This window comes from Anopheles coluzzii, chromosome X, assembly GCF_943734685.1.
Source record: "Anopheles coluzzii chromosome X, AcolN3, whole genome shotgun sequence".
Taxonomy (NCBI): Eukaryota; Metazoa; Arthropoda; class Insecta; order Diptera; family Culicidae; genus Anopheles; species Anopheles coluzzii.
In genome coordinates, this window is record NC_064669.1 from 4,206,635 (window position 1) to 4,222,881 (window position 16,247).

The 16,247-nt window shown below is 49.1% G+C and overlaps 1 protein-coding gene across 2 annotated transcripts in view; it reads right to left on the reverse strand.

The window, feature by feature from the left end:
* Positions 1–16,247, reverse strand: part of LOC120955798 (netrin-A-like) — a 61,849-nt gene that overhangs the window by 22,391 nt on the left and 23,211 nt on the right. For both annotated transcript variants that reach the window (XM_040376968.2, XM_040376978.2), the window contains exon 2: positions 5,118–5,306. In XM_040376968.2, coding sequence (XP_040232902.2) covers positions 5,118–5,306 — 189 coding nt within the window. The remainder of the gene's footprint in view (positions 1–5,117; positions 5,307–16,247) is intronic.

Sequence of the window (16,247 nt, forward strand, 5' to 3'; positions counted from 1 at the left end):
AACACTATCAAGCTGCACTAGAATTAGTGTATCACTTCTACGATGCCAACTTGTACATGCACTTTTGGATTCATAACATCTTCTTTCATTTGTTAATTTCGGTAGTTGAGTCAGTTCAAGCCTGCCGATGTTACTCCTCCAGGTTGTTTAAGTATAACTGATGGGTGTAGTAAATACTCAAAATCTTCAAAATCGAAAACAAATCTTTTTGAATGAATGCATTGCATTGATGTTAATTTTCCACACTACTTCACAGTCCCATAGTGCCGGGTGATGCACCACGCGTGTGTGCAAGCAGGGCGAAGTACCGTCAAGGAAGCGAAGGTGGCTGACACACAACTAAAAAAAAGAGCGGTCGCCACGGTCAAAGTGAAGGTTTTGCACTTATTTTCCTCACTGCAATATTGTTAGTACCCGGTCGAGAGAAATTGAACGCTGACGCTGCAGGTGTAACGAGGAGCGTTCTAACAAACATATTTGTGCCAGTTTACAGACACTGGTGTTATAAATATGGGTTATAGTTGTAGTAGTAGTAGTAGTAGTAGTGCTGCTGTAGTTGTTTTAACACCCCCAAAAACTAGTCAACAAATAACAGCAAAATGGTGGGAGCTGTGCGCTGTACGCTCGTAATGGGCATGGGCATGTAAAATGTGTTAAACAAAAGTGACCCCCCGTCCAGCGAACGAAAGCCAGCCGAGCACTAATAATTATTAATAGGCAATTGGGCACAGCACGGGTTCGGAGCAAACAGTCGGCTCCGGCTCCTCGTCACACATTCATTGGAAAGTGCTAAGTACACCTGGACAGCTGCTAGAATATTTATAAATTCATTATCAACTCTCCAGGTCGTACCATAAATCGAGCATCACTCCCCCTGTCACCTGCTTCACACAGAGTGTTCACCGGGTGTGTTTTATATTGGTGTGCAAACTGGTTGTGGAGCTTGTTGGGAGTATTGTCCATTTGTTTGTTTTTTTTTTTTTGCTTAATATCTACACAGGTTGTTCTAGCTGAAGAGGAGCCTAGAACATCTCCAGTGCCTGTACGATCGATTCTCGTGCACTGCTAGAAGCTGACCGATTCATGTCCTCCCGGTTCATCATTAATGGGCAACAACAATTAAACGGACCAGTCGCGGGCCTGATTGTCAACTGTGGCCCGTTGTGTTGCAGTTCCGCTGTCGGCGGACTGTTCGCATGCCGGCCTCTCCGGAAGACGACGACAGCTCGGCACGGGGCAGGCTAGAGCGCGGCTGAACAATTAAAATTCAATCATTTGCAAGCGCACACCCTCTCGGTCGGTGGTTTTGGCCTCCGGTAGCAATAAGTGAGCGGCAAACGCTTCCGATCCACCGTCACTAGATCCGAGCGCGTTCTCATCGGATTTCTGTTTACCCCCGCGGGCTGTGTTCGTTCGGTGTTTATGCGCGATGCCGTTATCGGTTTCGTTGGTGAAATTAAATTTTTGGCTCATCAGGGCAGCCCGCTCCCGCGCCGAACGGAACCGCTCGACTTACAGCACAGTGCGTGTGCGTTTCAGCGATTGCACCGGCTGCTGGGCGATACCCTAACAGCCGGGCGCGTCATTTTTGCTGTGCGTCAACAAAATGGCTACCGATGGCGTCCAGCTTGACGCTATCCGTCCATTGTTCGCTGTGCCGTAGCGCTATCGCAATGGGGGAATCGGTCCGTCGCCGTCGAACTCGCAGCAAAGCGCAGCTGTGAGAGGGCAGTGATAATGTTTCTTTATCGCGGTTTGTGCTTGATGAATTTTTGTGACGCAAAATCGTCCCACTCACATCGATGTGTGTTTGTTTGATGCGCTAAATAGATTTTAATCACCGTATCACAGTATCATCGGCCGCAGCCCCGGCCGACGGCTTGCGGAAAGCAAACCTGCAGTAACGAACAGCGGGCGGAACTACGAACTGATGTCCGCGAGTCAATAGCCACATCCAGGGATGCAGTCACTGCCCACTGGGAGCTGCTCGGTCCAGCAGTGTACACACCGATACCGAGCCTGAAACTGATAGCACACTGTGGCCGGTACAAATTACCCGAACTCGCACTGTTTGCACATTCGTGCATGCGTACGCAATAAAGCACAGCCGTGCTATGGACGGGGAGGGGGATGGCATCGCACAGGCTCATCTGCCACAGCTGCCGCAGCTACGAGCCCGTCGGCCCGTTACAGTCCTAGTACCAATTTCGGTACACTGGCACTTTGCTCGCCATCGTCTTTCGTCTGTTTGTTTGTTTCGTCCAGTTGTCCGATGCGCTCTCCCGTCTCTACTGTTGATATGGATTCGAAATTATGCCCCTGAGCGTTCGGGATGAGATACACATACACACCCGACCCGACCGGCCCGAAACGTGGCTCGTCAATATCTGTGGCACCCGGTCGTCCCTAGCCCCCCAGCCCTCACTCGCCAAACAATTGGTTTTGCGTTTGAAGTTCCAGCCTGACAGGCTGCGCCCTGGTAAGGTACGAGCACACCCGACCCACCTTATCGGGCGCCGCCAGCGCCAGCGGGACCGTGCGTAGGTGAGTAGTTAACTTGTATCCCTTCGCTGCGAGGGGGCTGGGACTCTTGCCTGTTGAGGCCTGCGACTAGCTGACGGCTAAATTTCAAAAACGATATCCTTTCCAGCACGCGTCCAACTGGCCCGATGTGCCCGGATATTGCAGGCACCGTTTTGGTTTGTGTTGTGAAAGTCTTCTTTATTCGTGCAATTTTTCAAACCGTTCAAACTAACGCATCAAAAAGTGCTCGATCCAGTTTGCCGAAAGAGCTTATCTTCTACAGCACGCTCCAGCAAACGCACAGCGAGTTTTGGTCCTTCGAACCGGATCGTTTGGATTTCGTATTCCGCGTGTGTTGTCTTTGCAATCAAACATATAAAGCTAACACACACGCACACACACACACTGACACGAATGGGCATATGAGCGAATGATGTGGATGAGGAGTGAAATTGCGTGCTAGAAATATCTCAACTTCTTAGCCGGGGCAGTAAAAGAACAGAAAAAAAGGGGCAGCAAACGCCAAAACCCTGAGCTCCCGCTTGAGCTGGCACATCCATAATTCATCCATAATCACTTCGTTCCGGGTCTTCACGGTGGGCGAAGCGTCGGGTAAAAGCTGGCAGTCATAATAACGGTCAAAGAACAATGCGGTGCGCCTAGGCGTGATGTCCTTAATGAAGCGCCGTCTACACTCGTGAAGCGGGGGAAGTGAATGGAGAACCTTTTTCTTCTCCAGAAGTTTGCCTGCAACAGCCGTATTGAAGTTATGATTTGGCTTTCGCTTAATTTCATCCCCACTGCCTGCCGACCGTGTAGCTGCAGCTGGAGGTAATTTATTTCCCATCTCAGACACCCGGGCTTATGTCAGGTTCGTCAGTCGGGAAATGTAGCAAACGGTGGGCACCTTTTCGGGACGCAGACCGACAGAAGGATGCTCTATATGCGGGAAAACCACCTCAAAAAAAGGAAAGAAAATGCGAGATCGAAAAAGAAAAGTGCACTGGGACGTGAAAACGTGCCCTCGCGTTTAAGTCGAATGCTGAATTGTTGATTTTTTCGCCCACCCGAACTGTTGATGCCCTTGGGGGGGGGAAAAAAGCCCCAGTGCAATTCCCGGTGCTAATGAAACGAAGGGACTAAAAGCGTAAATTGAAAAGCGTCCTCCACCGAGTCCGTAAGTAACAAATCGGAAAATTGCTTCGAGTGTATGGACTTTTTTTTGTGGCCCTCTCGCCACGGCTCCCGAAAACATTTCAACAATACACATTTAGTAACGGTTCGCCCATTTTTGTACTTTTTTTTTTTGGGGGCAGAGCGTGCGCTCGCGATGATGATGGATTGCGAAACGCGGGAATGGCACTCGGTGGCGGTGTGCCAAGCTGTGTCTAGCACGGGACTCGTTCCCCCGAGGGGGGGGGGGGGAGGGGGCGGCAAGGTGCCCAAGAGATCGATGGTGATGGGCTGGCAGACCTAGGCTTTTTGGCGCACAGCGCCGGCAAACCGGCAGCACCGCCCGGGCGTGGTGATGAATTATTAATAATCTTCAGAAAGAAATTACTTTCGAGCGGAAAGACGACCCCATCCCACCGACCGGAAATCCGGAATATCTTCCTCTGCCAGGCCTGGTTGCTGCTACTGTTTTGGGTTTTATTTTGGGCAAATGTTTGGGGGGGGGGGGGGGGGGCTTTGGAGTTTTGCGGGAAATAGGTTCTTTAGATGCTGTGGAGCTGTGAGATGTGCTCCGGCACAGCCGAATCAATCGGGGAGCTTGTGATAGAATTTCTTGCAGATAAAGTCGACACTGGCGCTAAAGCTGTCGCGGCAACGACCAGCGGCAAAGGTACTGCCGGTGTGGCGGCAGTGGCATGTAGCAGTTTCCGGAACTTTGCCGGCTCAAGAAGCCCATCCATTGAGGTAAGTATGAGCCAGGCTCAGCCGTGGCAATTTATTATTTAAAGTCCTGCCTCCCGCAGACCCAGCAGCAGCAGCAGCACTGGGGAGCGCACCGAAGGCCACACGGCGTAAGTACTCGGGCCGGACGGAGCAAATTTGTCACCCGCAACCAATCTCGACTGCATTACCGAAAGGAATTCAAATTAGTTACCGATTATGGAAGCGCGTAAGCTCCTGCCGACTTCGACACAAATCGCTTTCAGCAAAAATGGTCTGCTTCCCGATATTGGCAGCTCTGATACTGTCCTTTTTTTTACGCTGTTGTTGTCACGCTCTGCTCATTCTCCACCGTAAAACGGGCGAGAGAGTAATGATTAATAGGGTACGTTTCGCGAAACCGTGTGCGAACATCGTCGGGTAATCTCTCCCCCCTGCTTGACGGTAGACATCATAAATCTTCATTAAATTATGTGATCTGATGAAATTTCCTGCGCTCCTTCCATGCCATAAACTGAGGTGATGCAGAACACAAGATAAAGAAAAATCACACGACTTGCACCTACACGGTGACGAAGTCACCAAGGTCCTTGGATTGATCTTATCGCATTGCGAGAACGCTCTGTTAGCAGGTAGTTGGGCAAATCTTGATTAGAACCTAAAAAAAACGTGCAGGAATGGGTCGTCGCAGGCGTACCTACCTTTGCAAACCTTCCGGTGCGTGATCGGCTTGGTGGCGTCACGGTAGAATCCCTCCCGGCAGTAGTGACAGTGGCGGCCGGTGGTCGCATGCCGGCAGCTTAGACACACGCCGCCGGATATCCGGCCGGACATCTTGTACAGCTCCATGTTGAACCGGCAGCGGCGCGCGTGTCCATTACAGTTGCAGGCTGGCATTGTTCCGCGACCGACACAATGGGACACCGTTCCCCGGAAATGAGCGTGGTAAGGGAGAGAGATAGAAAGAGAGAGAGAGAGAAAGAGAGAGAACAGTAAGATTAGTTGGAGGTGATATCTCGGTGCTAAAGATGTGAAGATGTTGAAGAAGAATGCTGGAAAAAAACATGGTTGGATCACCTCTTGGAGCATCTTCAGAAGGCGGTGAAGTAGAGTTCTTGCTTACAGAGGCACACGTCAACGCCACCTAAGGTTAATAGTTGACCCTTAAGAAGAAAGGTTTGGAGCTCTTCCCCAAACAAAAGCAAAAACAGCGCTCCCAGGACGTGATCCAACAACGTGGCAGTGGATTACGCTCGAGGCTGGTCAAAGAAAACCCTCGGGGGCTCCGCACGCCTACAAGTCAAACAATAAGCCTAGCCAGAAGGAAACGCTACAGGGGTACGGGGTTTTCGGTCGCTATTTTAATCTTTAATTTCCGTCCGGACCCACCCCCGTAGCTCTCATACACAGAGATCATGCGTCTGATCTGGATACTGCCCTGGAGTGGCAAAAGTCGCGTAGGAAAGCAACGAAGACCCCACGGGCACGGCGGCGGCGGCGGCGGGCGATGCTTCTACATTAAATTATTCATAGTAATGCAGCCCGGGGAACGCAAAGAGGTGAAGAGGATGAGATGCCGAAGCCGGCGCAAACTTCCGCGGATTTCCCCATGCCTTCGCTCCGGGAGTCGATTTCCGGTGTTTCGGCAGCGAGCAAAAATCATCCCAGCAAAGAGCTGTACCAACTTGTGCTGTGAAACAAAGCCCGTGTGACACTGCTTCGTTTGTAAATAATAATTATTTCAGCAGTGTAGCCGGCCGCGTGTAGCAAATGCGAGATGCGCCGCTGGCAGCGCAACAATGTCACGGGCAGCGCGAAGAAGGCAGAAGGCGGCGCGTATGATTCGTCTCGATTTATATTACGTTTTTATGACACATCCGAGGCAGTAAACACGCTCTTCACAGTTTATGAGCACTCTCACACACACACACACACACACCCACGGCAGAGCAAAAGCGTCAGTGGGAGTAGAGTAGAGCGCTCGCTGTCCCGCCAGCAACCTACAGTGTAGGACCAGGACGGCTGGCAGCAATCGAATAAATAATGGCAATTTGTGCAGAGTGCGCGTCTCCATTTCGGTGTTTGCTTGCGACCAGCTTGACAAAACATCTCAATGTTCCTATTTATCATACCGCTAACGCTGGGAGCGGAACGTAGCAGCAGCGCAAGCGTATGGGAGCCGTAGTGGGCGCCCCCGTTTCGATTCCCAGGGGCTGTTTTGCTTCAGAATTGCTGATGGACCTGATCGCTTCTCACAGTGGAACAGTGGGTTTAAGGTAGCTCGTGCCTGGAGTACGAGTGTCCTGCTTCCTGAGCGCCCCGAGTGCCTGGATCTATCACAGAGACTACTCCTGGAACCTGTTGGGGCCTCCCAAAGCCGGGAGACACCAAAACCCCCTTTCCGAGGGGATTTTGCTTGCCCGCGGCGTGGAGTGGAATGCCAAATTAGAAATCTCAGTCAATTAGGACAAATCGCATTCGCACAATTTCGATGAGGTGTGCAAAAAACTTCCACCAAGCATCTTACCGCAACTGATACCGCCTACCCAGTGGGTTTGGATGCCGGGACGCTTCCCAGGAGGCATCAGCAGCCGTGGAAGGCAGCAGCAGCAAATCAAAATCATTCCGCTTTCGGTCGGCGTTAGCGAAATCTCACGATGAGTTGCTTTAATTCAAATTTAAATGCGAAAAGAGAAAGAGAGAGAGAGAAAAAAAAACAACACCCCGCAGAGGACAACTACTCGCAAGCACGGAGCAGAATCGGCCGATTGAACCGCTTGCGGTGAGTTTAATCAAGATAAATGGTCACACGATAATCTTCTCATTTGGAAAAGGCCGCCGTGCGCCTCCTACGACGAAGGCTGGCTGCCGGTTTTGTGCGAGATTTGGAGATGCTTCGGCTGCCGTTGCGGTACAATAAAGTACTGGCGCAAATGGGCACAAAACCTCCCTGCGTCAAGAGGCTTGGCCCGCCGATTCCGCGCCGTATTGTGGTTTGTTTTCGTTTCGCGTTTCGCGCGGGAAGGGACCGCTGCGAGCGGCACGGGGACGCGCTAGGTGCTGTTTATTTCTTCCCAACTGCCATTGCCATTGTTGCTGCTGCTGCTGCTTCAAAAAGATATCGCCTGCCCGTTTCTCGCCATGACTGTGCGGGACTGTGCGACCGGGCCGGTGGCGAGCCATTCTCGCGTACCTAATTTCAATTAAAAGATGTTTGTTTTTAGAGCGGTATCCGGCCAGGCAGTACACTTGTGGGGCGGGAGGTTTCGCATCGAGGTGTGATTGTTGGAGGCGTTGGAGCCGAACTCCGCTTAATGCTCGGTACTCGAAAAGCGGGCACCGTAATGGGCCGGAGGGCTCCCAAGATGGGATGTTGCGGCTGATGGCGTTCGTGTTGTTGATGATGATGACGATGATGAGGCATCTTTTTTTTTTTTTTGTTCAGCCCACGGACGCTCTACATCCTTCGGCAAAGGTTCAGGCACAGGTGGCCGCACTGTGGCCGCACACGCCTTTCGGTCGATATCATCAAAAAAGTAACGTGAGCTCATTCCGAAACGTGACCAAAACGCGCGTAATGGTGTCACTGAGGTACGTTTCACCGTAATTTTGGTGATGTTTTCCTTGCGCTAACGATCGTACCGAAGGGTGGTTGGTGAGGTTACATTTTGAAGCTTTGCGGCACGCGCTCGGTGCAGCAGGGCTTTAGAATTCGTGCGCGCGTTTAAATTTACCCATTTATCGATGAAATTGGAAGAACTCATCAAAACGATCACGTGATCGGTTGAAGCAGTATCGATTTATGAGCCCCTTTTGCGAGAGCAGCATGGTGGTCTAATCGATAGCTACACTGGCTCTTACACAGTCCGATTAGGGTCAGAATCCCGCTTGAACCAATTTGAGGAAAAAAACTTTTCCAGCCACGCGAAAAGAATGCTCTTACTGACACTGATAATGACAACAGTGATGAACAAATACAAAATGCAGGAAACAAATTAAACACCTCTTTAAAGCTTAATTGCAAATGGCTACCGGAGGCGATGCCGCATTAAAATATAATTCCATTCCATACAAAATAACGCTGCAAAAAACTGCTTCGTTGAACTAACTGGCGCTTGTGTTGCTGGCACCCAACATTAAGATAAAGGATTGACTAATAACTAACGCAAAAAAAGGAGATGAAAAATCCCACATTACACATTATCCCACCTTTTTCGCCATACCGGGCAGTAATAATGGGACGACACCCACCGTTTCGCGTGCCCCAAACCCCACCCGACAGCGAAACCTAACCATTTGCAAGCAGCACATTCAACTTTTACCATTGCACCCGTTAATGGATGTAAATTTTGCCAGTGCTGCCGGGATCAAAATTATGCTCTCTACAATTCCCCCCCCCCCTCCCCTCCCCCCTTGCGTGATCTTTTCCCACTTGCCAAACGCATACACAGATGCGGGCGCGCGCTCGCTCGCTCGCGGAAATACCGAAAGGTGCTGGAGAAAGGTCAGGCCACAAGGTAGGGATGGCGTAGCGCGCACCTCGAAAATGGTGAAAATGGCACGAACAGCAGCACAGTGCAAAAAAAAAGCACACATACGCAACCGAAAAGCCAAAGGGACGTGCGGGAAACTGGGACTGGTAATTAACTTTGATGTGGTTACCGCCAGCGCACCTCCCACCGCCTCTCGGTCGGTCAAAATCCTGTGTGACGTGTTGAAATATGTTGCATGCTCCATCGGGTGGGTCGTTTGGGCCGGGGATGTTTGTTTGGCAGCTGGTGCCGGCTACTAACAGGTTAACACTGGGAAGAAGCGGCAACAGAAGGAAGAAAAAAAAATATGGAAAACCATACCGACATGAATAAAAACAGCGGCACATTTTTAATGACTTCCAGCCTGTGGGATGGCGGGTGGGAGAAAGGGGCTAGAAGAGTGAACCGTTTGCAAGGGATTTTTGGGGCGGGCAAAAGGGCGACCCGCGACTTGTTGGACAACAATGTGGGGTGTCAAATTTTATGCCTTTTCCTCCTCCTCCCAGACGCTTGTGCCGTATGTGCTGTGCCCTTAACCTGTGGAGCGCTACCCGTTCCCGTCATAAGCCGTCAATATAGGGGTGATTTTGTTGTTGTTTTTGCTGTATTGGGCTTTGGTGACGGGTACGGGCACCTAGTTTTATGCTATGGCGCTGTCTTGCAGTGCTTTTTTTTTTTTTGTTTAGCCGACAATCGACACGTTTACACGCTTCGGTTGCGCGCTTTCGGTCAAGCTGCTCTGCTTGCGCGCGATAGTACGACCCGGTACATACTATTATGCTGTGCTTTGGTTTAGATGTTTACCGACGTTTTTTGTTTGTGTTTGGTTTTGCAGTCCAGGGAGAGGATTTGCTCCCACAGGATGCAGCCCCACGGCAGGGGGAGCGGTAAAGGTAAATGGGGATGATTTATTTTATGTGGCACTTTATTAGCTTCACTCGCAGGGTGGGAACGAAACGGCACCGGTAAAATAAATCGGGCAATAACGCACCAAGCACGAAAGGTACGGGTTTTATTGCCTTCGATGGGGAGCGGGTTGTTTTGGTGTAGCCAGTGGGATATTAAAAATGAGCTCCGGGCCTTTGGTTTAGCGAGCGAAAGTGTAAATATATTCAATTTCGGTTTAAATGTCACCCAGATTAACAGACACGGCTAAGATAAGCGTTGTGCATTTAATTTCGGTTAATAAACTTTTTTGTTGGTAGTCTGTAGAATTCAAGCGTCGAGTTGACGATCTATTTTATAAAAATGAAAACCTATACTTCAAATGACCAGTGCAAAAAGAATAAATCCTTTGTACTTCTTCCCTTGTATTATATTTTTCTTGGCTGACAATAAATAGTATTTGTTGTACCTATTTCCTGGATAGGAACTCAATATTGTGATTTAAAGGAGCTATAGACAAGCTTCAAGTTTTGTAGCGAACATTTTTATTTCCGAAAACATAACCAAAGATCTTCAATGCACCACATATTGGCATGGAATGAATGTTAACTTCCAATAGAAAAGGTAGTTACAAAGATTGATGAAAAACAGAAGAGATGAGAATTGTGAACGTTAAAAAGCAATGCAAACAAAATAAGCTTTTTCCCTTTTGGAAATTCAATGTTCTACAATGAGTCTCAAAATCTTATAAGACCCTTTTTTCTATCAGAAAAGTATTTCCGGACAAATTGAAAGACCACGGGGTCCTCTGATAGGAATCGATCCACCCTTTTAGCGATCGCAGTAGCCGTTGCGTTTATCAATTAAACTACCGGTCTGTCTGGTGGCGTGCACGCAAAACGAAGACAAAAAGGATTGTGCTTCCCAGAGCGTCAAAAAGTGTTTCCCAAAACCAACAGCCTGTACCAGTTTCAGTCGGTTGCTTAATTGAATAATATTGTTCGATCGACACAACAGGACACGGACATTCCTTGCCATGCTTTCGCGCAAGACGGCCTGATGTATATTTTTGTGTAAACAAAACAAAAAAAAACAGAAAGCAAATTCCATCCCTATGCACTTAGCGGTCGGTATCGCTTACATGTCGCGAACAAAACGCTTCCCCAACCAGGCCAATAATAAACTAACACACTGCTGGTGCACTTTCACATTCTTGTGTAAATTCTTTTCGCCAACACATCGCGCTGTGCCGGTTAAGCGGCAGATTTATCGCCTTATCGTTTGTGCGGGGCGGTGGGGGCAGTCACGTGTACCAATATCCGACTGTGACGGTTTGCGCAGGAGACAGTTCGGCAACGGAGCAGCAGCAGTTGGGCGGATAAGCCGCCCAGAAGCTTAAGCTCCTCTTCGTCGGAGCGCAAACTGTTTGCTGGGAGCACAAGGCCCCACCCCCACTAGTGTCAGCTTTCTTTCGTCCTTTTTCATAGGGAAGTGTAGGGGGGAGGTGTTTTAAGCATGCAAAATATTGAAAAACCAAACATCGGGCCCAAAATCCCAAGAACATATTTTCAGATCATCCTTTAACAAAATATGAATAGCAGCCTGCGAGGAATAATCGCATGTGCAGCACACACACACACACACACACACGCAAACACTCGGTCGGTGATGGAATTTACATCATCAAATTGTTCCACACAATCTTTGCCAAAACCAAAACCAAAAAAACACGACTAAAAACCGACAGCATCGTACCGCACGGAAGGGAAAACTCCATCCAATGGGTTGCCGCCCATTTTTCTCGGCTACAATTTCCTTTTGAATATTTCCAGCAGCATAATCCTGCCCCGCTGGGTCTGGGTAAAGCAAAAAAGCAAAAAAAAACGAAACAGAAACGGGGTGGGGAAAACCATCGTTTAGCCGAGCAGGCGGAGTGTCGGCGGAAAAAGGAAACGGCTCCCGGATACACCCAATAATCGGTTCAATATTCCGGCACGGCATTTTCGGCAACCGGGGGGAGGGGGGTTGATTGAGTTATAGCTGGCTGGTCCGGGAGTCTCCCTCAGTTTTTCCACCTTACCCACGCCTCCCACCCTGGTTAGGAAATTGTAGCAAAGCCCACCCCTTCCCCTCCACCTTTTGCCGCCTGGTTTGACACAGTGATTTATAATTTGGTTTAAAAGAGGAGAACTTTCTCAAACAGGGACCACAGTACTCGAGCGCTCGAGCGGGAAAGAAATATTTACGTGCCTGGGCTTTTTTTCACTCTTTTTTTTACCCTTTTACTGCCTCTTTTTGAAGTCAAAGTTGTATATGTATATTTATTTTTCACGTTCAAATAAACCCTCTTACTTACTGCCCCTTCCCCCCGCTTCTCCACGCACCACTTTATATTGAGACATTTGCCAAGCGTAACTTCAAACCGTATTGAAATTTGTATTCCTCCCTCACTCAATTTCCCGTTCTGTTTTATTTTTTTTTATGAAATCGAAAGGGGAGCAAATAGGGGTGAGCAGTGGTAAGTCCCATTTCCATTGAATGTTTTCCTGCACCGTCGTTGGGTGCCCCCCCCCCCCCCTTGCCCGGCGCACAATGCTTGGGGCCAAAGCTGCCGATCAATTAGAGTGCACACATGTTGCAAAATTGCTTCCAATCGTTTGCGGTCTTGTACACGCTTTGCTGGGTCCGGATTGCCCCCCCAGCCCCCCTGCGACACTTTTCCCAGCCGTGTTGGTTTCATTTCCATCCGGGCGAGGCATGCACAGTGTGTGTGCGCAGTTGTAAGCGCAGCGTGTAAAGTTTTAACTTTTAATAAATATAATAAATAACCAAAAATAAAAAATCACCTGTACCCAGTGCTACAAAATGTCATGAGCATCGCGAGATTTTTACCAACGAAAACAATCAACATATCTGTGGTAGCTTGATGCTCATTGCTTAATACCGACGCAAGCATAAACATGATTTTTTTCTGTCTGTGAACGGTGTTGAAAAATGCCACTGTTTCAGTCATCAACACTCATGACTGAAACGAAACTCAAATCAGACCACGTACACAACTGAGATGATCAGTGACGATACTCAAACAGTTGGAGAATCAATCACATGCTTGGTGACATTTTGATTAGCACCCAACTCTTAGTCACTCACTTGGTTACGACATTTTTTGCCATATCACAATCTCATCATTCTTGGAATATACTTTGTATGTGGTCCCAACCAACAAAATGAGCATGCTTTCTCGCGCTGTCACGACCAAGTGACTGACCAAAAGTTGATTACACACAATGTCACCATGGATGTGATGGTCGCACCAACTGTTTGAGGATCGCCTCTGATCATCACAGTAGAGCTAGTGACGCTGACATGATTTTGTTTCAGCCGGAATGTGTCATGACTATGACAGTGATATTTTGCAGAACTGATCACACCAAAAAAAAAAAAAAGTCATGACATAGTGACTGACCAAACGATGGTCACAAAAATGCCACGAGCCATGCATTGATCACACCAATCATTTTGAGTATCACTTCTGATCACAATTGAGTACGTGGCGCTGATATGGATTTTGTTTCAGTCAGATTTTTTATGACATTGACAGTGACATTTGGCAGCACTGCCTGTACAACGTTACTTACGCTACAGCATAACAACATACCAGCCTGCCCTTTCTTACTTCCCGTGTGGGGTTGGGACTCCAAAACAAAAGCGTTAAAGTATAAAGTATAAGGTTATAAACGGAAGTTTGCAGCAGCAGTTGAACGGCTAACCAGACTGTTCATCAAAAGAAATTCAATTAAAAAAAAAACCGGCACATCCATATCAACCGCCCGCGCCTATAAATAGCTCCCACACTGTACGGCTCGCCACCCGGCGGAAGTCCTGCTAGATACAAATTTTAATACCTGTGCAAGCCCACATCAAATGCAATTTCCCAGCGACCATCGGGAAAAAAAGCGGAAATGGGGATGCATAGGGCGGGCGGATGGCTCTGTTATACCGGTCGCGTACCGAGCACCGGCACCGAAATGGAATGGATCCAGCATCCATCCAGCAACAACAACCACAAAAAAGCGGGGAACAGCATTGCAACAAGCATCACTGGACGCTATGGGACGCCACAGTGTGGTCACACGGTTTTGCACACACGAGATGACAAGAAAGCAACACACACACACACACACACACTAAAAGCAACGAGTTGGAGAAAAAAGAAAAATGGTAATGCTATTAATCAATTTTTCAGCCCATCACGTACTATATTTTGAGCACGGGGCGCATTCGTGCACCGTCACTAAAATATTCATATTTTGACAGCTGGGTTGACAGTTGCTTTACACGTGCAGCCGCAAATGACAGTGCGACAGGGGAGGGCCTCAGCGGTCACACCGGGTCTAGGGGGTGTACCCGGTACGTGCTCTCGTGGCAAATGCAAATGCAGCAGGTTCGCACGTCCACACGGGAGCTGACTTGCTGGGCAATGAGATGGAAATTTTAATTTGTCAATGCTGACAGCTGGTGAAATCCGTGCCATCTTTTCCGTGCGAGAAAAGTTGGTTGTTTTGTTAGTGTATATGTTGTGGGTGGGAGCAACAAAACCAAAAACTGGGGCTTCAACGCGTTTTTTTCTGGAAATGCGCAGCAGTGCAGTAGCTCAGAAATGGAGGATAAGCTGCGAGGCCTCCTGGTTCGATAAATTATCTCCACTCGGCAAGCACAATGGCTTCTCATTAATCCAGCCCAAAGTCACTGTGGCTGCTGTGGATTGGCATGCCAACCACACTGGCGATGCGTTGGGTCGTCAGGTCAGGCTTTGTGGCAGCGGAAAAGATGGCACGTTCCGGTGCGGTCCTGGTTTCACGAGCTGCTAGCTTTGCTCGCCCGATCGAGGATGCCTTTTGAGTTCGCCGTTCATACCCAGCTGATTCGGTGCGGTACGCACGAAAGTCTCGAGCAACTTGCAGGGTCTGATGTAACGAACACCACACCATCGGGCGAAGATCCTTGACATTCCTAGTGAAGCGGTGGTGTACGCTCGGTGCACTCTCTCTTCTCTAAAAAAAACCTGTCTCCGCTAGCATTCCACCGGTGGGATGGGAAGCGGACACGCCAACCACGTGTCTGTCTGTCTGTCTGTCTGTGCTAAGCATCTCGGGGGAGGGACAGTAAATAGAGTCGCTTGCTCGTTGCGTACGGTGGAATCCCGCCCGGAACAACTTGTAACGCAGACCCGTACCGACGATTGCGACATTGGATGAGGTTGTTTTTCCCGAATTTTTGCATGTAGAACAAAAGCTGGCAACCGAACAGCGTTCAACCATCGAGCCTCGCACACGACACACACGGTGACATGATATTTCACTTTACCACCGCGATTGGTGCCGTCGCCGCCGCCGGGCGGAAGCTCCGAAACGGGGAAATGGAAGCAAAAATGTGTAAAACACAAGAACTCCCAGTAGCTCGTTTTTGGCTAGGCGTGGAAGCTGCGCATATAATCCCACCGTGCCGGATCACTTTCGCTTCCCCACCCCAGCGGGGTTTCGGTTTCGTAAGAAAACGCGACGCTGACACGGCGCAGCATCTTTCCGGCCCGTTGCCGTTGCCGTTGCTACACACCATTAGGCTAATTAAATATTTCCATTAAATTGATTGTCATCGCGCCCCATCGCGATGGGCGGATGGGGTGCTTCCGAAGAGGGCGGTAAAGACACCTTTCTTCGGTTCGGGACGATCGAGCGTTAGGGGGAGGGAGGGAGAGTGGGAGGGAAGGGAGTACGCTTAACGCCGTAGGCACTTCCGCGACCGTGCGACGATAATGCTGTAATTAAAGCGCACCTGGCCGGCGTTTAAATGGCAACTACCAATTTTCCCCCCGAAGGGAGGGGCAGGAGGAAGAGGTGGATGGGTTGAAGTTATTTGCTCCCGAAAGTTAAGCCGGCGGACGCGGTGCGTGTAGCGAAACTTTTCCTTCATTAGCAGCAGAGTGAGCAGCAGTTGATTAAATTTGAATCAACACTAAGAGGATTCGTCGGTTCAATTAAATGCGCCGTTTGAAAGAATGGCAGCTCCTCCAATCGGCAGCTTGGTGCGGCGTACCGGACAAAGATGGATGTTTTTTTTTTAAATTTTGTTGGACAGTCACTTTTTGGATGGGAGTTAGTCGCTTGCCAACATCACTTTCGTTTGCCCAGTGCTGAATGCTTTATATTGAGCTATTCGCATGGGTCCGTTCGGGGTGCGCTGGTGGTTCAATCGATTGCTGTATTGGTTTGTGTAAGGGCGGACGGGTCCGAAGTTCTCAGAATGGCTTTGCTTGCTTGTTTAGGAAAAGCGCATTGAACGTAACGTGCTCACCAAGTATATTATATGAATGTCTTCATCAAACGAGAAGACAATAACTCAGGTTATTAGGAG